This window comes from Oryx dammah, unplaced genomic scaffold (genome assembly GCF_014754425.2).
Source record: "Oryx dammah isolate SB20612 unplaced genomic scaffold, SCBI_Odam_1.1 HiC_scaffold_19, whole genome shotgun sequence".
NCBI lineage: Eukaryota > Metazoa > Chordata > Mammalia > Artiodactyla > Bovidae > Oryx > Oryx dammah.
The window spans coordinates 76,003,240-76,029,925 of record NW_024070203.1 but is presented as its reverse complement, the minus strand read 5'-3'; the positions used below and the strand labels follow the sequence as shown (position 1 = coordinate 76,029,925).

At 38.2% G+C, this 26,686-nt stretch overlaps 1 protein-coding gene across 5 annotated transcripts in view; it reads right to left on the bottom strand.

The window, feature by feature from the left end:
• Positions 1-26,686, bottom strand: part of RGS22 (regulator of G protein signaling 22) — a 136,844-nt gene that overhangs the window by 45,059 nt on the left and 65,099 nt on the right. For all 5 annotated transcript variants that reach the window (XM_040260987.1, XM_040260990.1, XM_040260989.1 and 2 more), the window contains 2 exons: positions 25,588-25,710; positions 24,692-24,793 (listed from right to left, as the gene is read on the bottom strand). In XM_040260987.1, coding sequence (XP_040116921.1) covers positions 24,692-24,793; positions 25,588-25,710 — 225 coding nt within the window. The remainder of the gene's footprint in view (positions 1-24,691; positions 24,794-25,587; positions 25,711-26,686) is intronic.

Below are 26,686 nucleotides of genomic sequence, written 5' to 3'. Positions count from 1 at the left end.
CATGTGTTATTATGATTGATTTAGGGTTATGCATCTCCTTTTTCCCCCTATGTTCATGACATTTCTAATACATTTGTGCTACTTTTCAAAGTAGTTTGAAATACCGTTTTGGAAAAAAAGAGGCAAGAATACACCAGGGCTGAAAACTGGCTATCAGTCTTCTAGCTCTAGAGACCCAACAGACTACCTGCCTCACCCACCTGAGCTGCACGCTCCAATTGGTGTCCAATGCTGTTGGACATATTGTTCTTTCAGTCTTATATATTTCCTCTAACCCATGCACCTTTTTTGCTTGATAAACTCTGAATTATTCTTTAGAAACTGATATGGATTTATCCTCTTCTAGGAACACTTCATTCATACCCTTCTCTCAAGATCATACCTTCTACTAGGATACCTATCACACTACAATGTCATTATATATTTATGCGTCTTCTCTTCTAGAACAAGGTCCTTGAGGGCAAATATTGTAGCTTAGTTTTCTGTGGTTCTCCAACTCCTAAAACTGTTCTTGGTAGAGAGTAGATGCTACAAATGTACTGATTCCACAGAAAAGACTAATCATTTTTGTCTTGGAATAGGGAAGGAAAAGGTTCAGAAACCCTTCCAAGAACAAAATAAGCTTCTTCCTTAATCTTTACGATGAGTTGGAGTAAATCAGACAAGAGAAGGGAGTTGATGATGGATAATTCTAGAAGAAGAAAAACATGGCCCAAGGCATAGAGATCTGAGGAAGTTTCATAACCTATGGAGAGAATCTAGGCTTCAAGTAGATAACCGGCTAAAGGAAAGAGGAGGAGAAGGGGGCAACAGAGGATGAGATGATTGGATGACATCACCAACTCAATGGACATGAGTTTGAACAAACTGCGAGAGTTGGTGAAGGACAGGGAAGCCTGGTGTGCTACAGTCCATGGGATCGCACAGAGTTGGACATGACTTAGTGAATGAACAGCAACAAACGGAAGAGGTAGAATAAGAGAGGACTTGAAAGAGGTAGAATAAGAGAGGATGCTATGAAGGGAGACAGGCTCCAGAGCACGGATATGATCTGTTATCCTTTGGTACTTTGAATTTTTACCTGAAGATATAAAATGAGGAATCTCTGAGGAGTGACATTATTAGGTACAAATTGTAGAAACAAATCAGTGTGATACCATATGGATGAAATGGTTTGAGTAGATCAAAATTTAAGGCAGCCTAAAAGTTAAAAATTTTACTAGCCAGACAAAAAATTATAGGCCACCTTCATCTCTTACTTGCTTTTTTGCAATAGCCTCCTAACTTGTCCTCTCAGGCTCTGCTTTGCTTCCTTATGGTCTTTTCTGACCACAGCAAACAGAAAAATTCTTTTGTGTATCACTCCGCCATTCAAACTCTCCAGTGACTTCCCATCTCACAAGTACAGCAGCCGAAGTCCTTCTAAGTACCTATAATTAGAGTCTGGGGACGTTTCTCAGTGCTGAGAAGACAGGGATTATAGTTCAAGACCTGCCAGTGGGGAAGCCCCTGTAAACACCGCAGGCTCTCAAAACATTCTAAGAGCAGGGGTGGGCCAGATACACACTCTGGCCTAGAGTCTTTAAAGTGCCAAGTGAAAATAACTGCTAACCTGTAATTCTATACCTAAGAAAAAGTACCCTTCTAAAATGAAAAGAAAATAAAGATGTCATAAGTCAATAAAATCAGAATTCATCACAAGCAGATACACACTAAATAAATTCAATAAATTAATTAAATGGAGGCCCTGGACAAAAGCAGGATGGAACAGAGAACAGCAGACAACATAAATATTTAGGGAAATACCAATGCATATTGATTGTAAAATATAATAATAATGAATAAGGTCAGAGGAAATAGTAAAAGAGCCTACGAAAAATAATTCAGAATTGAAGGTTCAGAATTCAAGTGCAATTGAAATGACCAACCATGAAGCTCACTATAGGCAGAAAAGCAAATGAGGTTAGAGTCAGGGTGGTAATACAATAATAAGCAGGCAGAATATCAAAGAACTAGAAGCAAAAATAAAGGAAGAGCACATGTAAATGGTTAAAAGGGAGGACCACAAAGTTCAGTATGCCTATTATAAGGCATTCAATAAATACTTGCCAAATGAATGGAAGATAGTGGTCTCAACTGAAATTATAATCTGAAAGGGAAATTTCAGAGTTCAAAAATTTTAAGCTGGAGTACTTCCAAATTATCATGAATTCTAGTATATGGCAATCCCTATTGTAAGCTTAGAAGAAATGGAAATAAAAGACATTAAGACTGGGTAAGTTAAGGAACACTCTAGCATATACATTATAAGGATTATTTGTATGGATGTTGAAAAAGCTTCAAAATGAGAAAAGAGAAAATGTAGGGATAAATTTCATGAGTCATGTATCAAAATTTTCTAGGAAGATAAAGAGAACTTAAAAGATCTTTAGATAACATTAATGAGGTTAAGGAGAGGGGAAATGAGAAGACAATAGACTTCCAAATTGTTGGAAGTTATTAAAAGATGAGACCAGAACCGTAGCAGAGAACATCTTTTTCTTCCTAAGTGTTGTGAAAGACAGGAGAAGGGGCATACTTAAGAGTCATTCTGGATATTCTATTTAGTTAGAAATATTAAATTAAATTTGCAATCTGGAAAATCCCTTCCCTAAAACATAGGTTCCTAGCCTGCTGGATTTAATAGTTCAAAGTGAACCATACTCTTTCAAATGATTCTAAAATATTCAAAATGAAAATTTCTTCATACATACATGACAATTTTTTCCTAACCTTGGGAATTGTTTAGAAGAATGACCTAACTCTAACTTGTTTAATAAGCTAAGACTGTATCAGATTCAAATCTACTCTTAAACTTTTCTAAATTAGAAGTTTTTAAAAGTGTACTAATTAAAATAATGTCTATACTAAGGTTGGAGAAGGAAATGGCAACCCACTCCAGTATTCCTGACTGGGAAATTCTATGGACAGAGGAGCCCGACAGGCTATGTCCATGGGATCATAGTTAGACAGGACTGAGCAACTGAGCAGGTACTAAGGTAAGCTAAGAAACTAAGACTAAGTTGATCAAATTAACATTAAAAATATCTCCAGAATTTGTTGCAGTAATTTCAGATTTACCCAAAGGAAAGTAAACTTGACTCCCCAAATTACATAAGTTAAAATCAGTTCTTGGGGACATCCCTGGGTGGTCTAGTGGTTAAGAATCCATTTTCCATTGCAGGAGACAAGGGTTCATCCCTGGTCAGGGAACTTGGGAACCGAGATCCCACACGCCCTGGGGCAAATAAGCCTATGCACTGCAACTACTGGCCCTCGCACCTTGGAGCCCAAGCGCCACAGCTGGAAATAAGCCTGTGCGCCACAAGTAAGAGATGCAGCCAAATACATAAATATTAAAATAAAATAAAACCACTCCCTATTTGGCAAAAAAAGGGAAAAAAAGTTTTTATTATTGGCACAGGAATATCTTCTAATGACAAAATAAAGCAACTTCTTTGTCACTGGGTCAGCTACATTCAAAACTGTAGTTTAAGAAGACTGACATGCCACATACCAAACTCTTTGTATAGACATCAGAGTGATTCCTTTGATTTAAAAGCATCAACAGTGAAGGGGGTAAAGTACAAAAGCAGCGGAAACGGTGACTCCAGTAACAGTGACAGAAGTGCCTGTCAGCTTCTGGAAGACACTAAATCACTTCCTTTCCATTCCCAGTCTTGCCTCCACTCCTGGTGTCTTTTAGGATCTACGACTACCCACAGTCCTATAAGAGACTCTCTATGCCATTTATATACTCTATCACACCTTCTGGAATTTTGCCTTATGATTATCTTCAGAATGACCTTGACTTCTCCTTGTTGTTCAGTTGCTAAGTCATGTCCGTCTGACTCTTCATTACTCCATGGATGCTGGGCTCCTCTGTCTTCCACTAACTCCCAGAATTTACTCAAATTCATTTCTATTGAGTCAGTGATGCTATCTAATCATCTTATCCTCTGCCGCCCTCTTCTCCTTTTGCCTTCAATCTTTCCCAGCATCAGGGTCTTTTCCAATAAATCAGCTCTTTGCATCAGGTGGCCAAAATACTGGAGCTTCAGCTTCAGTTTCAGTCCTTCCAATGAATATTCACGGTTGATTTCCTTTAGGATTGACTGGTTTGATCTCCTTTCTGTCCAAGGAACTCTCAGCACCACAAAACAAAAGCATCAATTCTTCGGTGCTCAGCCTTCTTTATGGACCAGCACTCACATCCATACATGATTAGGGGAAAAACCATAGCTTTGACTATATGGACTTTGTTGGCAAAGTGATGTGTCTGCTTTTTGATATGCTGTCTAGGTTTTTCATAGTTTTCCTTACAATGAGCAAGTGTCTTTTAATATCATGGCCGCAGTCACTGTCTGCAGTGATTTTGGAGCCCAAGGAAATAAAATCTGTTACTGCTTTCACTTTTTCCCCTTCTATATTCCAGGAAGTGATGCGACTAGATGCCATGACCTTAGTTTTTTGAATGTTATGTTTCAAGCCAGTTTTTCACTCTTCTCTTTCATCAAGAGACTCTTCACTTTCTTCCATTAGAAGAAGAGACTCTTCACTTTCTTCCATTAGAGTGGTATCACCTGCATATCTGAAGTTGTTGATATTTCTCCTGGCAATCTTGATTCCAGGGCTTCCCCAGTGGCTCAACAGTAAAGAATCTCTCTGCAACGCCGGAGACGTAGCAGGAGACGTGGCAGGAGCTACAGGTTCAATCCCTGGGTTGGGAAGATCCCCTGGAGAAGGAAATGACAACCCACTCCAGTACTCCTGCCTGGAAGATCTCATGGACGGAGAAGCCTGGTAGGCTGCAGTCCATGGGTCGCAGAAGAATCAGACATGAGTCAGACACAACTTAACTAAACAACAATAACAAAGCTTGATTCCAGCTTGTGATTCATCCAGACCAGCATTTCCCATGATGTACTCTGCATATAAGTTAAATAAGCAGAGTGACAATATATAGTCTTATCATACTCCTTTCCTAATTTGGACCCAGTCAGTTATGTCCAGGTCTAACTGCTGCTTCTTGATCCACATACAGGAGACAGGTTAGGTGGTCTGGTACTTCCACCTCTTTAAGAATTTTCCACAGACTGTTGTGATCCACACAGTCAAAGGCTTTAGCATAGTCAATGAAACAGAAGTAGATGTTTTTCTGGAATTCCCTTGCTTTTTCCATGATCCAGTGAATGCTGGCAATTTGATCTCTGGTTCCTTTGCCTCTTCAAAACCCAGCTTGTACATCTGGAAGTTCTCTGTTCACATACTGCTGAAGCCTAGCTTGAAGGTTTTTTAGCATCACCTTGCTAGCATGTGAAATGAGTGCAATTGTATGGTAGTCTGAACATTATTTGGCACTGTCCTTCTTTGGGATTGGAATGAAAACTGACCTTTTCCATTTCTGTGGCCACTGCTGAGTTTTCCACTTTACCATTTACTATGTCAATAGCACAGCTTCCCCTCTGACCATTATTCACCAAGCTTTGCTTTACTTTTAGCACAACCTGCAGCTTCTTCTTGTCCTCTAAACAAATTGTGCACCACCACGCTTTCTTATGTAGCTGGAACTGAAGACTGGCCATCATTTCACCTACACTCTTAAAATACCCTCAACTCCTCCCACCTCAATCTTCTGCTTTGTCAAGGCTCAATTCTGCGTCAGCCTAATAATTTATTCATTTTTCCAATTCTATCCTCAAGAACCCAATACAATCTGTGATAACTGGTTCCATTATAAATAGACTTTAAAAAACAAAAGCAACAACAAAACCTCAACTGTGACTGCAGAGCTTGGCAGAATTTTATTTCTCAGCTTTGCCAGGCTCTTTAAAGCTCTCAACTGTACCCTTACGCTTCTTGATGTTCAGTGGACTTTATCTTCCACTTAACTGGGAAAACCACTGGTATGAATGTCCTCAACTTTCCTCTCAAGAGCTTTCTTTGAAATCTTTCTCTTTCCTCTGATGTTTCAACGGACTTCTATCCAAGGCTAAATTACTCATTTGTGCTCTTGACTCCACTTTCACAGAACACTGCAACACCGATTACACCCTTAACCTACCTTTCTATTGATATCATCTCTTTTCAAATGCGTCAAAGGTTTTCAAGCAAAGCATCTCTCCTCTTCTAAAATATTTTCCCTATTTTGTCCACAGATATCACCCCCTTTCTCTCTTTCCCTTTCCTACAAAACTTCATCATTCCTTTTCTCTCATTCCTCAAACTATTGCAATCTGGTTCTCATGCTAATGAAACTGATGCCCAAGTTCTCAAAGACCTACGTAACTGCCAGTTCAATAGTTTCCCTCCTTAATCTTCACCCTACTTGATTCCTTACACAGCTTTAACACTATTGACTCTCCTTTGCCTTCAACACTTTCTCCAAACTCTCTGCCAATTTCCATTCTTAGGCTCCTGTGTTGATTCCTCTTTATCCATATCTCTGCCCCCCGCAAAGAAGTCATTCTTTAAAGTCCTATGTTCAACTTTTAATATATTTTCTTCTTAATGCACATTCTCTCCGTTTCTGACACATGCCAGGCACTGTCTCAAAGGACATAGGTGCACTATGACTTCTCTGTACTCCACCCTCACCTTCTCTTCCCCTTTGCTGAGCTTCTGTTAAATATTTATCCTAAGGGACTGGGTCTTCCTTGGCTCCTGAAGCCTGGCTTAGGTATGATTCTTATGTGTGCTCATAGGACCGTATCTGTATGTTTCTCCCACTGCACCATAAACTCTGTGAAGACATATTTGATCTCCTTTATTACTGTATCCCTAGCAGCTACCATAATGCTAAATTTAGAATGAATGAAAGACTTCATCCATTCTCATAGACTTAATCAACTCTACGTGGAAAAAACCCAAATATATACAACTTTAGACCTGATTTCCTTCCTGAACTGAAAACCTTGGCTAAGAGCTGTCTACTTGTTATAACTACATGGATAGCCTATGGACCCTCAAACTCAATGACTCAGTAATATAACTCATTATCTATTCTCCCAAGCCTCTCTGGGTTTCAAGTATTCATTACTAACATATCATTCACAGAACAGTCTTTGACCTTTTCCCACTTTCCTCTCCTCCTTCTCAAATGCCAGTCCTATAAATTTAGTTCTCTACACTAAAACAACGAGAAACTGACAAGTATAAAACTATAAGGAGGAAATAAGGGGCAGCAGTTCCATCCCACCAAAAACAATCAAATGCTGTCTTCTGGTCAAGCTCAATCAGACCTTTTTCAGGTCACTTCCTGCTTCCTGACCTCACACTCATATTGTGCTCTATAAAGCCACAGGCGTCCATGTACACTTGCTATTGTCTTTCGTCTATTTTGTTCCAGTTTTACTGGGATATAATTGACCCATAGCACTGTAAAAATTTAAGCTGTATGGCATAATGATTTGAGTTACATGTATCATGAAACAGTAAGTTAACATCCATCATCTCAGAAACAAAAAGAAAATAAAAAGAATTTTTTCCTTGTGGTGAGAACTATTAGTGTCTACTCTCTTAATTTTCATATACATTATATAGCAACATTAACTGTGGTCACCATGTTGTATATTACATCCCTAGAACTTATTTATCTCACAACTGGAAGTTTGTTCCTTTTGTCCACCCTCATCCAATTTTCCCTCCCCATACCACCCACTTCCGATGAGCACAAATCTGATCTCTTTCTATGAGTCTCTTTTTTTCACAAATGATTTAACTGCATATCTCAGTGCCTCAAGGAGCTACAGTTAGGGTGCCATGTGACTTCATTCTAGTTTAAGCCTACTGTCCTAGCATAATTATTACTAGTTTCCTTTTTATTTTCAAAAGAATCCTGGTTTAGATGATAAACTATATGGTCTCTCCATATTTAACTGCCACCAGTTTTATAAAATTAAAGTTTCTCTGAAACAAGATTCCCAGAAGTGCTGAGCACTTATTTAAAGCTAAAAATAAAGGAAAGAAAGGTAGAATATTCCTTTCTATGAAACATGCATCTGTCTAATTTGCAGTCATATGAATTGAATAGCTGAAGCTATGAATTGAATATCAAAAGCCAAAATCCCAAAACTGGTATATTTTATGTGAAAGTTGGATTGAAGCTTTACAGACTTCCCTATTAAGAATAAATGGTCTAAATGAAAATCTTAACAGGAATTTTAAAGCATTTCCCCTCTCTGATCATACCTAAACCTAAGGATTTGCCCTCCCACTTTTTGTTTTGTTGTGTTTCCTTGCAGCTAGTTTATCAGAACATTGTTCATTATCACCTAAATAACTTTTCTTTGATCAAGTATCAACCCCTGCTATGATAATCCTAGCTAGCATAATGATATCCCCTAGCATAATGATATCCCCTGCTAGCATAATCCTGACGAGTAATACACGCCCCTCGCCTTCCAGATTCTTCACCAGTTTTATTATAAAATCACAGAGCTGGAAACCTTAGAAAGGGGTTGGAGGTCTACACTGTGCACGTTTATTGGCTTCCTTTGAGGCTTGGTCTCTCGTCTCTCCCTCTTCCTCACCTCCCAAGGTGGGTGGGGACAAAGATGGTTAAGGGGGTAAAGAGAAGAAAATTGATCTGTCAATCCTTATTAAGGCCAAACAATAAGTCTATAGTACATTAAACTTAATTTTGCCATTAAAATCTGAGAATGTCTTTCTGTGTTTCTAATAATCCAGAGATAATCTTTAGGTGGATAACTGACCAACTGATAATATATAACAAACACAAGGGATACAATCATATATATGAAACAAAATTAAAAAGTTAACACCTTTTGTTGTTGTTGTTTAGTTGCTAAGTCCTGTCCGACTCTTTGTGACCCCATGGACTGTAGCCCCCCAGGCTCCTTTGTCCATGGAATTCTCCAGACAAGAACACTGGAGTAGGTAGCCATTTCCTTCTCCAGGGGATCTTCCCCAACCAGGGATCGAACCCGTGTCTCCTGCATTGGCAGGCAAAGTCTTTACTGCTGAGCCACCGGAGAAGCCAACAACACCTTTAAGATCTCTATAAAGATGGTGGAAATCATTTTTAAGTTGATGTAAACTGACTTTAAGATGGAATATAAAGATTATGCTTTATTATACCTAATAAACAATATGGACTTCCCCGGTGGCTCAGACGGTAAAGCATCTGTCTACAATGTGGGAGACCTGGGTTCAATCCCTGGGTCGGGAAGATTCCCTGGTGAAGGAAATGGCAACCCACTCCAGTACTCTTGCCTAGAAAACCCCGTGGACGGAGGAGCCTGGTGTCCATGGGGTCACAAAGAGTCGGACATGACTGAGTGACTTCACTTCACTTCACTTCAATAAACAATATAGTCTAATTATGGGTTAGAAGAGGCTTCCCTGGTGGCTCAGACGGTAAGGAATCTGCCTGCAGTGCAAGAGACCTGGGTTTGATTGCTGCATAAGAAAGATGCCCTGGCGAAGGGAATGGCAACCCACTCCAGTATTCTTGCCTAGAGAATTCCATGGACAGAGGAGCCTGGTGGGCTATAGCCCATGGGGTTGCAAAGAGTCCAGCACATCTGAGTGACTAACACACATATGGGTTAGAAACTCACTGTTTAAGTATCCTGGATCACTTGCTTTTTTATTGGCCACCCAGTTTGTCCTTTCTAGCCACTGAGGAAATAACAATGTAGCTAATGTTGGAGGAGAAAAAGCTCCCTTCATATCAGAGTCAGCTACTCTGATTCACGTTAAAGCCGAGATTCACTCAAGGCACAGCTGTGGCCTACATGATTCCAATTTAAACACTAACCTATGATGCTTTAACAACCCACGGGGAAATTTTTGAGAAGGGATACAAGCACTGCCTGTCTGTGATCAGACTGCCTGGCACTGCACTCAGCATGGCTCTCTCTAGACCTCATCTCTCCTGGAGACACTCAAAGGTTATGTAATCAGGAAATGCACCACGGGCGGCTTGCCCGGCCCTGCTCTACACCTGTGTCTGTGACTCACTCTCTTGGCCTCTGAATCGGATACGGGAAAAAAATCAACGCCTCCCCCGAAACGTGTCTTAGGATCTTGAAATTCTGGAAGTTAATTTTCTTGTTTAGCTAAACTCTCAAGCCTATGATGAAAAAATAGATGGAGGATAGATACCTTGGAGACAGGAGGAAGAATGGAATTGGAGAGTGGAATGGTGAAACAAACTGGGAGAAAAGGAGAAAGAGAGAGGGAGGAAGGGGAGGGAGGGAAACATTTTGATAAATGTTTGTCTTCTAAAGGATAGTGAGATGACAAACAGATTTACTCTGAATACACATTAGCTTGTTGGAATTATAGGGGAAAATACAAAAATGTTTCTGTTTGCCTCTTCAAGGAAATCTCAGATGCTTCATTACTTAGAGCTAATATCCTGAACACAACAGCTGTATTGCACTACATAGGAGATGGCTCAAATTAAAATATGACATTTCCCGTTGCAATTTATATTTTCTCCAATGCTAAGATATTTTCTGTACAAGATTTCAGAATTGCCACTTAATAGTTTTCAAAATCAAGCATGTTATGAGCATATTCTTGGATGAAAGTGGATCCCAATCTCCTTTTAAATATATCACAATGCATTCCAGGTTTGGTATTCCAATATTTTATTGATTCTCATAGACCCTGGAACATATTGATGCTTTCTTACTGCATCATAAAGTCTAGATGAATATACTTGAGGAAGGAGAATTTGGGGTTTATTGAGTTTATTCTTGTTTTTTATAGTGTAAAAAGAAAAAAAAAGAAAAGAAACAACTTCCAAAACTATCTGTGCTATTTGGATTTCTCTTTGTACCAAAGGCTAAATGATGACAGCTCTGGGGTTAGATTCCAATTATCATGCTGTAGAAGCACCCAGCAAAGTACTCTGGCTGTGCCAAAGGTGAGCACAGTCTTTGGGAAAGCATCTTTTCCATAAGTAGGGGCCATTTGATGAGCTGCAGCTTGACACTCATCTGTGTTCCAATGAAAATAAGAATGATTTCTGTGTAGCCTTAAAAGGCAAAGTCAAGACCAACACCAAATGTTGCAGCACATGTGTTGATTTGCTATGTTACATTTCAGCTGTTAGTTATGTTAATGGAACAGTTTCACATAATTCGTCTTGATGTATTTACTTTAATGATCATATATATGTATCTCTCCCTGATTGCCTGGTAACACTGATCGCATGATGTTCTGCTGTCACCACCAGGCCAGGGCTGGAAGTAAGAAAAAAAAGAAATGTAAAATTTCAACTGCAGAACTGTATGACATAAAATGAGTCCCTCAGTACACTAGGTACAAGATGTGTAAAAACCTATATGCTGTGAGATCTTAACACCTGACTACAGGACAACGAGCAGAGCACACCATCAGGTTAATAAAACCAGGGACATCTAAAAAGTAGATTTCCAAAATAACCTATTAAAGTATTCCAAAAATTAGGAGAAAACAATCAGGCTTCAGCATTCAGCGTCATTAGCAAGTCCTTTTTTCTTAGATCCATTACTCCACTGCAGTGGTAAAAGAAGGAAATCTAATCATGTAAAGCTACACATAGATATGTATCTTTCACTGTCTTCTATTAATAGTAATTGTCCAACATGCCCACCAAGAGAGTGGAGGAACTGTAAAGCTGTCTGCTGTTGCTGTTTCCTTCGACTTACTGGGAGGTAGCATTAGGGTCCTGCCAGATGGACTCACGGGGTGGTATCAAAGACCTCGCTAGCCCCTGGGAAGAAGCAATAGCCCATAAAACCCATGGCACTATTTGATACACTCAAAAGACAAAAGCAACTTTAGCTACTGAAATATACAAAGACTTTCCTTTCCCCCAGTTTATACTAAAGAAATTGTGCAGGCTCTCGAGAGTCTAGAGCAAAGATAATACTCTTTCTTTGGTAGGTACAGGCGACGGGTTTGTAGGCATTCTCTAACGGGTAGAGGAAATTATTTGACGGTGAAAGGAATAATATTAGAGAAACATAAGGCTGAGAGGATTAGAGAGATCCTTTTCCCCTGCCATTATCTCTTCCTCCACTGTATGCTGCGACCAACTCACAAAAGCTAATCGTGAATTTTCAGGTATTTGCTGAATAGGGTTGTTAAATTCAATCACTATCAAAAATTGTATAAACTTACAATTAAATAAATTATATTAAAAACAAAGATAACAAATACTCAGAACCCATTACTTCCTCGTGATTTCACTATCCTAGGACTGTCCATGCTCTTGAGGTTGTTTACCTCTACTCTGGAGAAAATACTACATACTGGTGGGCTGCTGCTCTCCTCCCAACTCTGGGCTCAGTAATGCCTCTTGGGAGCTTGAAATCAACCACATGGACAGTATTTACACCCGGGGGTCAGCAAATGCTACAAATCAGGGCTGCTCCGCTGCCACTCAGAGAGGTGGTTATTAAACATTTATCATCATACCACTGATTATAAGGCAAAGATATTTCTCTTTTCCTGTCAGGATTACTAAAGAAAGAGAAATAAAGTTGGAAAAAAGCAAATGACACCAACTAATTCAAATGCTTGCTGGAGGCAAAGCTACATACCAGAATATACTAATTCAGGCCAGAATGTGCCAATTTATAACACAGTTTACTTCAATAATGTTTAACTGGCATCCATCTGTAAAAATAAGGCTACAGTAAAGTTCTTTTTCATAGTTAAAAGTCAAACTACAAGAGCAAGACAAGTAAGTTTTTCTTTGAAATTGTTTACATTCTGAATAGTCTTTATTTAGAAAATGGCAAAGTTAACCTTCAAATGTTAAATTTAACTTCAGTCTGATTTGTAAATCAGAATAGGTAAGAGTTTAGTTGGGAAGAGCTTGTTAATGTGTCCTCATGAGAAAGTACAAGGAGCAGCTACAAAGAAGAACCATTAAAACATAATGAGAAATAACACTGGAACTAATGGATCTTGATGTAGTGTCTGGACCCTGAAGAGACCAAGATCACTTCACAGATAATCTTGCACACAACAGAACAGATGTCCACTACATTGTAATAACAACAAAAAACCGTATTACTGTACTTGAAGGCAAACAGCAAGGAACGTGGGATCTTCTCAACTGAGCTCAGTAATTCCATCCTTGGAATTCATATTAAAAAAATGAAATGAAACTGGGCTCCAAAAAGCTAAAGGCAAAGAGTCCCTGGAGGGGTTTATAAAAGGAATGTAAATGCCTTGATATGGGACACTTTCAGAAATCACAAAATATTTACTTCAACAAAAAGAAAAGTCTGTTTTCATAACTTCACAGCTCTAGCAGCATAGAACATCATTATCTGAGTTCATATGAGGCAGAAAGAAGAAAATAATGAGCAAGTTCAAGCAATCCAATTTTTTTTTTTTCTGTAAAAGGAGGAAAAAATGATGATTTTTAATGACCTCTCATATCCCACAAGAAACTCAAAAACATTACTGAGGAGCTATGCCGAGAGGGAATAAATTACAGATGGAGCTTTCCACAAATGGATTTTTATGTGAAGGACATTGGGTTTTTCAATTAGGAATCTTAAAGATGAGATCTAGAGATTGCAACATCCTGATACTGAGGCAAACTACTGCAGAGATCAACATGAGATGGAGCTGCACAAAAATGATAGTGTGATGACAATCAAACAGAGAATTTCTGGCAAGTACTCTGACTCTACTAAGTAGAATTCAATGCAGAAGAGAACCTAAGAAAATGCCAATAGGATAAAAGTGTAAAACAAACTTGAATCATTTTGGACAGAAAGAAAAATCAAAAGGAAAAACAACATGTTAAGTAAAGCCAAAAGCAAACCACAAGCTCAAGGGACAAAACAGACTAGGCTTAAAACTGATTTCGGCCATTGCTTAAGGTATTTTAAGCAAGACTGATTAAGTATATGATGGAATAAAATCACAAAAAGAATTATTACTAAGGCATTTAGGAAACCTAAGCAACAAATAAGGATTTTACTTTCTATAATTTTTGAATTCAATTAAAAAAAATTTTAACAGACAAAAGCTATATATATATATTTAAACTAACAGAATTATTTAGTCTTTAATAAAAATAATTCCTTGAAAAATGAACAGAATACTTCAATGAGAAAAGTATGATATATTAACATTTTTGGCCTAAAAATCCTGCCTCACAGAGAAGCTAATCCATGCCAACAAAGTATAAAAAACTGATATTAAAACCAGCATATTGAGGAATTACTTTACAATGAGAAAATCAACCACCAAACAGGTGGGATATTGACATTCACCAGCACAGCACCTTGGAAAGCAAGCTCAAGTGTAGCAGGTTGCTTTGAGTCAGAATAAGTGAGGTTAAGTATGCTTCTATGAATTTCTCTTTCCGGAGCTATCACGCTGACACCGTGCTCACAGGAGCAGCAGATGGTTGAGTGCATTACTTCAACTGCAAGATCAGGGACTAGTCTGTGACACCTCCCTTTTTGGATGCTGCTGCTGACCAAAGCCTGTTCTTACTTGGGACTCTTTTCCTGTAGATGTATGGGTACATTCATTACAAGTCTTAAGACCTATGAAGCCATTCTGTCTCTAGACAACTGCTCATATCCCTTCTGAATTAGTACACACTGATTTAACAGTGTAAGTTTTAGAAAGCAACCTTGTTTCTGAGTTCAGTGAGGAGGGAGGAGACAGGGGGATTTCACTGTTGCTCCAGTGAAGCTTGTAAAAAGCTCCTTATTTACAGCACTCTTAGACTATAAACATAGCATGTCTGGAAAGTCAGAATTTTGATCACTGTTGAAGCTGGGTGATGGTACATGGGGCTCATTAAGTTATTTTATCAACATTTTCTAAAAAAAATTAAAAAGATCTGGCTGGTAGTCATTTATAAATAATCAATTATTATTTATAATTATGTTCATACTAGTAACATATTGCTAAGAATATAAGCCTGCCAATGACTTCATTCAGTCCTTCAAAAAATACTATAGCACCTTTTAGATGCAGCTTCAGTTCTGAATATACAAGGTAAAAAAAGCAGACTGTCTTCTTAGAACTTATAGTCCAGTGGAGGAAAATGAAATTTGATATTCAATATTGACAATATTTTAAGATATCAAAGTGAAAAGTTAAACATGGTAGCCACCAGTGGTAAAGAATCTGCCTGCAATGCGGGAGACTCAGGTTTGATCCCTGGAGAAGGGAATGGCAACCCATTCCAGTATTCTTGCCTGGAGAATTCCATGGACAGAGGAGCCTGGTGAGTTACAGTCCATGGGATCACAAAGAGTCGGACATGACTTACTGACCAACACTTTCACTTTCACACTTTTAATAGATTTGTTCAATAAAGAAACAGAGACTTCTTAGTATAGAGTCTGGAGTCAAACCTTGGTTCTAATTCGAAGTTCACTAACCGCCAAACGGAAAGTATTGCCTTAGGAAATTACTCAGCTTCTCTAACAAGTCTATAAAATGGACGAACACTAATATCTACCTCTTAGAACTGTCCAAGAATTAAATAAAATTATCCATGTAAAGTGACTTCCATAGAACCTGACAGATAGTAAACATTAAATAAAGGTCAGGTATACTGATAATTATGGTTTAGAGAAGTTCAGGTGTTGATTTTTCTGCAAGCAAAAGGATTCAAAGAGGATGTTTTTTGGCCCATAATCCTGTAATATTCAAACTCTTAGGACTGAACACAGGTAGCTGGTATCAACATCAGGAACAGGTGAAACGAATGACTAACTGTAAGTCAGAAAGCTGGCTGCTACACGCGTTCTTCCTGAGTCCACTAACAAGTGCCGCAAAATGGGAAGCAAGACGAGAACCCTGCGGATTCCGTGCTCAGTGATTCACAGAGCTCAAAGAGTCCAAGCCCGGCTGCTGCTTGAGACACCATCTCTCTGGTAACAAAAACAAATAATGTAACAAGGCCTGAATAACAACAGCTCTGACACTCACAAACAACCTAATTATAAAGACATTGAAATTAAAAAAGTGCATGATTTTCCACATTTAATCATCACCCCAACCTTCCCCCTCACACATGCCCATTCATCTTTCAAGAAACACAGCTTGATTCTTCATACTGCTGCTGTATGAAGAAATAATGATCTCTGTTAGTGCACCTGAAAATACACCATCAGGCGCGAGGAGCACTTAGCTCATAGCACTTTAATGAAAATGTCAGGACCACCCTGAAGTCTTTAACTCCTGCAAATGCCAGGCAAAGAGAGGAGCTAAACAATTAAGCTGACAGCAAGCAAAGGAAAACCTAAGCTGATTATAAAAAAAAAAAAAAAAATCTTCAACACTGCCTCTCTTATGCCATAAAATTTTTTTCAAAGGAATCTGTGGTAACACCCAGGGTTTTGGTTACCTAAAATTAGCTCAGGCTTCATTGGAAAACATTGTCAGGATAATGAAAATTTTATAGAGAAAAAGCTACAGTCTCTTCTTTCTCAATCTTTCTAGGACTCTCTGGAAAAACAGGCAAAAAAAGAGCACATTCTTGAACTTTGACAGCATTTGGGTGATAGCACCTGTATGGGCTTTGTTTCCAAAGTGCTCCCAGCATGCATCAGAGCCTTCTGTATAGAGCTGTTTGATAAATGCTTGTGGAAATATCTAGAATGTTTTTAGGCTAGAGCAAATGTGCCTGTAATTGCTGGTCTAAGTGCTATGCAGTTTACATTTATTTCTTGTTTCTACAGTAATAGAAAACGGAGCAGGAACAAAGGGGTCAAATACATGGACATTCCTACAGAATCCTGAGGTAGGGCACAACTCGGAATGAACTTCATTGGGATCCACACTGTGCCTAAGATCACCTAATGGAAAAGTTAAATGACTGGGGGCCAGAGAAGATGAGAAGGATAGTAGTAAATAATTGGTAAATGAATATATTAATGAATTCTGCATTATCATTATATTGTAACTTATGGCTTCCTAAAAATATCAACAGACAGTATGGGTCTGATGACATTAACTTAGTTTTTTTTGTTTCCTTTCTCTAAATGTAAGAGCCAACCCTTATAGACCCTGGGCACGTAGGGGTAGTTACTCAGATGGACTTATTCGCCCTGGGACCAATCAGCTGATTGCTTCGTAGGAACACAGAGGCACAAGAGTCAAGCATCAGTTACTAGAAGCATTACGCCAGAACATTCCCAAGCTGTCAAATTACTGGGAGGTGATGCCAGGAATGGAACTTTCAAATGTCAAGATTTCATGTAGCTATGATTAAAGATGATGGAAAGATATGAGATTTTGTCCAAAGTTATTGATATAAATAAAACTGGACAGTATAAGTGTTTTGTTTGAAGAGTTGTCACCCAAAAAACAGATTTATTTTGTATTGCTTCACATGGTAGGAATATGACCAAAGGATAAGTTTTTGGCTCAAAAATGAAAAAAAAAAAAAAAAAAAAGCTCTTTCCCTCTAAGAATCTGAAAAAAAGTTTTTATTAATTTTTTTTTAAATGATAACCAATATTTATCTGCTGGTAAAGAAAGAACTTATACAATTTTCACTTAAGATGCCATTCCCTGGAGAAGGAAATAGCTACCCACTCCAGTATTCTTGCCTTGAGAATTCCATGGACAGAGGAGCCTGGCAGGCTACATTCCGGGGGTGTGGGGGGGGTGGTGTTGAAAAGAGTCAGACACAGCTGAGTGACTTTCACTTCCCCTAAGATGCCACTATCTAATTTTATTTTAAATCTGGCTGACATACCTCCATTTGTAATTATCTCTTTCCCCTACTACAGAGTAAGCTCTTTAAGCTGAGAATTTTGTCCTAATCATATCTGTATTCACAGAACATTACTTAGCACATAGCAGGCTCTCTGCTAATTAAGTAACAATAGTATAAAATATAGTTTAAAAGGTTGTAGTTCTATCAAGCATGTTTTGATTTAAGTGATATTTTGAATCTCAGAATAAGTTATAGTATTTAGTTGAATGAATAGCTATTGGTTTAGGAATTGCTATTCTTCCATCTTATTTGCTTCAGTTTCTTCAAATTCCTGTCTTCCTTTCCCATTAACCAGATTGAATAGAACTTTCAACTGATAGAACTTTAAGTTCAGTTCAGTTCAGTCGCTCAGTCGTGTCTGACTCTTTGCGACCCCGTGAACCACAGCATGCCAGGCCTCCCTGTCCATCACCAACTCCCGGAGTTTACCCAAACTTATGTCCATTGAGTCAGTGATGCCATCCAACCATCTCATCCTCTGTTGTCCCCTTCTCCTCCTGCCTTCAATATTTTCCAACATCAGGGTCTCTTTCAAATGAGTCAGCTTTCCACATCAGGTAGCCAAAATATTGCAGTTTCAGCTTCAACATCAGTCCTTCCAATGAACACCCAGGACTGATTTCCTTTAGGATGGACCGGTTGGATCTCCTTGCAGTCCAAGGGACCCTCAAGAGCCTTCTCCAACACCACAGTTCAAAAGCATCAATTCTTCGGCGCTCAGCTTTCTTCACAGTCCAACTCTCACATCCATACATGACCACTGGAAAAACCATAGTCTTGACTAGACGGACCTTTGTTGGCAAAGTAATATGTCTCTGCTTCTTAATATGCTGTCTAGGTTGGTCATAACTTTCCTTCCAAGGAGCTAGTGTCTTTTAATTTCCTGGCTGCAATCACCATCTGCAGTGATTTTGGAGCCCCTCAAAATAAAGTCAGCCACCATTTGTATTGTTTCCCCATCTATTTGCCATGAAGTGATGGGACCAGATGCCATGATGTTTGTTTTCTGAATGTTGAGCTTTCAGCCAACTTTTTCACTCTCCTCTTTCACTCTCATCAAGAGGCTCTTTAGTTCTTCACTTTCTGCCATAAGGGTGGTGGCATCTGCATATCTGAGGTTAACATTAAGTAGTGACTCTAATAATATCTACTTACTTCAGAGTGCTCTGCATTAAACTACAGAATATTTTCATCTACGTTATCTAATGCAGACCTTACCAAGTCCTCTGAGATAAACATGAGGTTTTATACATAGAGCAGGGAATACAAAGTATAGCACTGAAGTAGGTTTTGCACCTCAAGTTTGAACTTAATTTTGCTCCCAGCTATGAAATACTGGCAAGGTTAATATTTCAGAGATCTAGATTCTTCTTTATCTATAAAAACAGGATACGAATGCTTCACATCCTAGGGCTTCCCTGGTGGCTCAGATGGTAAAGAATCTGCCTGCAATGCAGGAGACCCGGGTTCATTCTCTGGGTTAGGAAGATCCCCGGGAGAAGTGAATGGCTACCCACTTCAGTACTCTTGCCTGGAAAATTCCATGGACAGAGGAGCCTGGCTGGCTACAGTCTGCGGGGTCTCAAAAGAGTTGGACACGACTGAGCAACTAACATTTTCACTTCTTATGGGTATTAAACTAGAAAATACATGACCACCTCTTGCAGAGACTCAAAAAACATACCTTTTTTGGTATGTTGCCAGGTTAGATTACTTGAAAATTTTTTCTCTATAAACTGCCTAGAAATCTTGGTAAAGTATAACTAATATCCTATTAAATGCATAGCTGGGGTAGTACAGGAAATTACCATGGGTCAAAATTAAGGAGTGTACTGAAAACCAGGGTGCTAACCATGAGCTGATGATGAGACAACTACAGGGAGAACTAAGGATGTGGGTGACGAGAGCCACAGGGCACAGGAGGCAAAGCCTTGGAGCCTCGCAGAGTGGAAGTGTGACACTGACTCCCAGACACACACTGTGGTCCTTGAAGGGAAGAAAGTGTACGCATATACACCTACCAAGCCTAAGAAACAAAAACGAAGCTTGCTTGTCTTGGCTTATACTGTGTGTGTATATATATATACACACATATATATAAATCTCCTGAGGATTCACTATCATGAGTTTATCATCACTTGGGTTTGGTTTTCAAGATTACACTTGTCAAATGAAGAAACTCCAAGATGACAAATTGGCATTGAAAATGTGCCTAGCAGAAGCACCACAGACAAAAATCTCACTAGAAGAGCTCATAAGTCAAAATTACAGAACACACAAAGAAAGAATCCACCATGTCAGCAGAAATAATGAACAGAAGAATCAGTTCTCCCTAGAATTGCAGACTGTGGAATTACTGGATACCGCAGCAGCCAGGCTCTAGGGGGCTCCCATAAACACAGTGTCGCCCAGCGTCATTCTCTCTCCTAACTCTCTCCCCCGAAGTGTGGGCATCGCATATGCTTGCTTCCAACCAACAGAATAAAGCAACAGTGGTGAGATTTATGCGCTTACGAGTACATGATTACATTACATGCTGGTATGTTGCTTAATACCAATTTTACTAAGAAACTCTCATCTTTGCTGTTTTTTGAGGAACGAGCTGCCACACTGTGATCTGCCATGGGGAGAGCACCACGTCAGAGAGCTGAAGTGGCTGCTAGCTAACAGCCAGCAAAAAACTGAGTTCTTATTCTGGTGACCTGCAAGGAACTGAATGCTGCTACCCACCATGTGAGTACCGAAGCAGACCTTTCCCCAGCTGAGCCCCAGATGAGCAACCAGTGCTGGTCAATATCCTGATTTACAGCCTTGTGGAGGACCCAGCAAAGCTGTGTCCAGATTCCCTACCTGTATTAACTGCAAGGTAATAAATGTGTGCTATTTAAGCCACAAAGTTATATCAATACTCTTACGCAGGAATAGATAACACAGCTACAGACTATGAAACGTGTAAAATGCTTAGAGATACAAAAGGAGAAATAAAAACATGAAGAAAAAGAAGACAAAAAGATAAAACAACAGGAAGGTTTAAAAACACAAGTAGAATGTCTAATTTATTTTTAAAAAAAAGCAGTTCCTTAAATGATTTAACTCAATGGATGGGTTAAACAGCAAATTGAAATCTGCTGAAGAAATAATACATGAACCAGACAACACATCAAAGAAAATTGATCTAGTATGGTTTATAACATATAACACAGATGTTATAAGATGGAAAGACTTGAGAGATTAAGAGAGATACAGGATAGACTGAAAAACACCAAAATTGACCAAAGAATCCAGAGAACACATTGATCAGAGAATCCAGAAAAACAAAGTAGAAAGACTGAGAGAAATAATGGCTGAGAATTTTCCAGAATTGATAAAAGATACGATTCCTCAGATTCTAGAAACAACTTAGACTCAAGAAAGATAATCGTAGTAAATACATTGAGATAACATGTAGAACCCCAAGGTCAAAGGGAAGATTATAAAAGCAATGACAAAAAATCCTCCCTCAGAGGAGCAACAGCAAACTCCTCTTCAATAATAGCAACAGAAAAACCATAACACAGAATAATATCTGCAAATTGCTAAGAGAAAACTGCCCACCTAGAATTCTATATTCAACTAAATGATCAATGAGAGAATAGACATTTTCAGACAAACAAAACCTGAGAGATATTTTACCACTAGGAAATCCTAACGAAAAACCTACTAAAAGCTATTGTTCAGAAATCAAACCCAAACGAAGGAATGTGATGCAAAAACCAAAAGTAAGCAAGAGATCTGTGCGTGAATAAATCTACATAGCATTGGCTGTAATCAAAAATATAGTCAAGACTACTTGGTGGGTATAAGACAAATTAATATATAATATTCTGATCACTTTGCTATATACCTGAAATATCATAAATAAACTATACTTCAATAAAAAAATGTGTTACCCTGGTGTTCAATTCAAGACAAAAATCTCACATTGCTGCAAGAATATCTTTATATTAAACAATACTGTGTGGTAAAAGTGCTGTGGATTTACCTAGCAATCCTCTTATTCATCACTTCCATTTCATTCTTATCTACTCTCTTTACTCATTAGTTTCTACAATTTCCAAATAACTTTTCTCCTATGCTTTTATTTTTACTGTTTTTTCTCTCTTCATCCTTCCCATTGATTTTTAATTTTGAACATGTTTGTGGTGTGTATGTGTAAACATTTATAACACTTCTGGATCATACAAGTTTACTAAATTTTTTAAAATCTCAATGTATATGCTATGGAAAGTGGTAATTTTTAAGTGTGTAGTTTTTGTTAGGACACAGTTTCTTTTAAAGAGTTCTACAAAGATGGAAGAAGCTACAAAAGACAGCGGAGCTGAGATCCAGTTATTCTACCGTAGTAGTCTGTCACTGAAGCAAGTTGTCGTTTAGTCACTTACAAGTCATGTCTGACTCATTTGCGACCCCATGGATTGTAGCCTGCCAGGCTGCTCCGTCCACAGGATTTCCCAGGCAAGAATACTGGAATGGGTTGCCATTTCCTTCTCCAGGGGATCTTCCAGACCCAGAGACTGAACCCGAGTCTCCTGCGTTGCAGGTGGATTCTTTACTGCAGAGGCCCAAGGGAAGCCCTACTGAAGCAGGTATGCGATGTTAAAGAAAGCTGTAGGACTACTGGTGGCAGCAATCTGGGCTCCAAACCTTGGCAGTGACAGATGGTCCCCTGGCAAGTTGTCGCTGGGATCAAAGACTGTATCTCTGAATCCTGGTGGTGATTCTCATCCCTCTTGCCAAGACCATTTCATTCGGTTTCTAACTGAACTATGCTATCTTGAAGCTGCGCTGCAACGAAACCTTCAGGATGTGCCCAAGACTGTAGTTCAAACTCTTGGACCATAGCTAGTCATGCTAAATCACTGTCACTGACCTCCCATCTAGTTCGCCTACAGATATTTCTCCAATACTTCTTGAGGTAATAAAATTTCAAGGTAAGTAATTTGCTGATCAGCAAACAGAAAAGCATGTAAGTCTTGGTCTCTTACTATACAGTCTGTCAGATGTATAAAAACCAAATTCACAGCAACTTTAACACGGTGCCAACTATTCTGCCATTGGCATGATCAATCCAAAGATCTGTATTGTAAATGTACCCTGAAGGAAGTTTTTCAGCATTTCTATTTTTGAATATAAAGAAACAAATGCTGTTTCATATTGTGAAACAAATCTATATAGGGTTATGGTATTAGAAGCAATTCTTACATCTGGAGACACAGAAATCTCGGATAATTAAAACCTAAACCAATTTAGACAGCTGCTCCACTAACAGAAAAATAAAATAGCCACAGATGCAAAAAGCAAGCAAGTCACATGATTTGCTCCTTTTATTTCTCCCAATTAAACTAAAACCAATGTCTCCATCACTCCCCTCTGTCCACTCTGTTTTGATTCCTCAAAAGAGAAGCAGCTAGAGAAGGATAAAAAGTTTACTTGGGCCTTGATAATCCCCAAACAGAGTAATCCAATCTCAGAATAACCAAAATTTGAGTGTTTCTTGTTTCACAATCATTTATAGCTGGTTGAATACCATTACAAAGAATTAACATCTACCAAACTCAAACAGAACTTCCACTTCTACAAGTATATGGAAATACTGCGATTACAACAGCAACAGAAAAACCTCCTTCCTTGAGCAGCTGAAGATTTTTGGAAGAGCAAGTTTTGTAGTAGTGAAAACATAATAAAAATAACAGGTGGCACTTTAACTGTCGGGGCAATAGGTTAGGGGAAGAAAGATAAGTAGAGAGTTACAGGTGAAGGATTAATAAGCAGAAGAGCCAACTGTGTGGTCTCAGAAAATGGTGCTGGCAAATTAGAGAGAGAATTTCATGATGTCATGGGGCCAGATCTGGGCCGTGTAGGAACTGAAGCCCTTATTCTTGTGGTAAAAAAGTACAAAGCTCTGTCATCTGATTTATAAAACATCATTATTAATGCCAAAGTCAGTGTAGTGGCGGTAACAACAAATTCCTAGCAGTACTCTCTGATGTTCTGAACAGGATTATAATAAGATAATAAACAATATGATGAAGCTAATCTCCTCAGCATTGTTCAGAGAAAGTTCCTCTATAATAAGGTTATTTCAGAATTAGAAGAATCACTTAAGTGGAAATCAGACATAGAAGAGATTAGCAGTTTTCTAGGCTTGATGACCTCTCTCCATAAAGGATCAAGAAAGCCTAAGAATAAAAACTGAAAAGACAAGTTTGCTTAGGTCATAATTTTATTCCCTTTCCTTTCCACCCCAAAAAGTGGCTATTGTCTCTCTCTGCAGAGAATTCTGTTCTTCATCCTCTATTTTGCTTTCAAGAGGTCTAATGATGCTCTTTTATCCAACTCTGAGTATCTGTCTTATATGGTGTGTAGCACAGAGGCCCAGGTAATGACACAGGGCTGTGATGACGCAAGGAGTCAATTGGCATCCTTTCCCCTCATTAGACAGCCCAACAGCCTAAGTGTCTCCAACAGCTGACTGCTGCAGGAACCTCCCAGAGTAGCTTCAGTTAACGCCTCTGCTCCCAATCACTTCAATAATTCATTACAAGTCCCCTGTCAGGGTTCTCTTTTAAGTCACTCACAACCAAAGCAAAAAGACATACTTTAGAAAAAAAGATAACATGTTCTTTACTGGATGAACAATTAATTGGCAGCAAAGAGAAAATAAGGCAAACCAAATAAAATATTGATAGATAAAACTGAGAGTCTACAAATCAGACTATAAAACAATATTTTGCTGATATTTAAATAAAGTAATTCAATGGAAACAATTTAACCACTGCCTTTTTGCCCTCACTCCTACATTCTCTTATTTGAGGCTGGACGAAACTTTTCATTTCTGTGTTCTGGGAATGTCACATTGAACCAACATTATTTACTACTTACTTGAGCTTGCTTGCATACTTTAAAAGGGTGAAGGGTTTCTTGGTAGAAAAGCTGATGATAAGCTTGTAGGTCAAACCAAAAGTACACACAGTTCTTCCACAACTGCAGATGGAAAAGGTACATAAATTATTACCACCATTATTAAAACTCTACAAAGCCCTAATTTCAAATACAAGTAATCATTTAGCTCTTTGCTGTTACTATAAATCAGGTTCAGTTTAAGATGGTTTCATCTTCTATCACAAACAGGCAACACACAAAATATGAGTCCTGTCACTAAATTATATTTTTGCATATATGCTTCTCACATAATTGGTCATTTAAAAAGTTAAGTGTTCTAGTAAATAAAGAGTAATCACATATCTACGGCATGAAACTAAAATCTGAAAGCATCTTTATATACATGGCAAATGTGTATCATATTAGAAGTAAACGCTACTCTAATAACTGAGCTAATGAAATACTTATCATCTGAACAAAATAAAGGCTGTTGTGATGACTAAGAAACAAAACAAAAAGCCTTGAAATAAGTTTGTCACTATTCATTGCAACTGTAATTGCTAGTTATTAAAAATAAAAATTGAGGGACTGATAGAAATTAGCTTTAAAGTTAACATACACTACATTGAAATAAAGTTACATGAAAGTAATCAATTGTTAATAATGCAGGTCAATCCTTATCTATCTGTACTTTTCTTTGTAATTTTAGTAGGATAGTGAACCAAAGAGAATTATAGCTAAGATATTTATATTTTTACTAGATAATTTAGCATGAAATTTCTTACAAGAAGAAATGGGAATTTTAAAATGAAATATAATTACTTGAGCATTAAATTATTTCAATCTCTCATTTTAAATAAAAGTAGAAAATCAGATTTAAAATAACTATTTTCTACCTTGTTCCCTGAGTTCTCACAGAATTTAGTAAAGAAGAATCCAGCTCTATTTTCTACATACAAAGATTGCAACAAATTCTCCATGTCAAATCCTCCCAAGGCACCATTACCCATGGTTTTAATCTAGATAACAAAACAGAAGTGAATTATTCACCCAGAAACATTGTAATTTTTTTATGACAATGTACAACAACAGGGTTTCACAAATTCTGCCAGGCTGTCATTTCCCCACTGGACTATTTTATTTTTGTACCATATATGTAATTAATGCAGTATGTTGCATCTGACTGTCACACAAAATTTGTTTACAGAGCCAACTCTAGCTGCAGAGCTCATTCTATTATAAACCAATCTGATTTCAAACTTAATGTTAAACTGACTTCCCAACCTCAACTATTTTCATATTTCAGGCACAGTGATACCATTTTAGGAGTCTTCCAAATCTCCGTTGGTGGCCTCTTTCCTACATGTTTACTGTTATTTTGGCCTTGAGTTGCTGCTAAGGGAGTTATAAAAAGAAATATCTTCAAGGCCTCTCAGGGCTACCCATTAACTGTCCTTATGAGGTCCCTCTCTGGACAGTCTCACCCCGTAAGGTCAGGGCCTTCAAGTGGAAAGGCAGTATAAATTCTCATAAAACTTTGCTATTTATGGGCTTCTCTGCCAACAATGCTGGCAAGCCTAACACCGTTTCTGAAACATAGAAAACTGGCTATTTCTCCAAGCACAAGAATAATTCTAAAATAAGAAAGGGTATCCAGTATTCACATGAGCTCTTTGCTATTTGTTGTGTGAAACTCGCACTGCCTTATAATAAGACAACTGTGGCATGGGTGATTTAGGGTTTAAGTCAGGTTCTTGCTCTTGCTTTATAATCTCCCTTTATTCCCCTACATTACAAATTCTGAGGTAAAAATTTAATGATTTTATGATGTTTAACCATTGGCATTCCAAAACTAAAAAGTCATTATTTGGGTAAGAAAAATATTAAATAGAAGAAAAGGAGACTTGTTTGCTTAGAATAAAATAAATAGTACAAAATTATATGTAAGTGTTCAGACAATATTAGGACTACCAAGGTTTCTACCTAAAGTGTAAC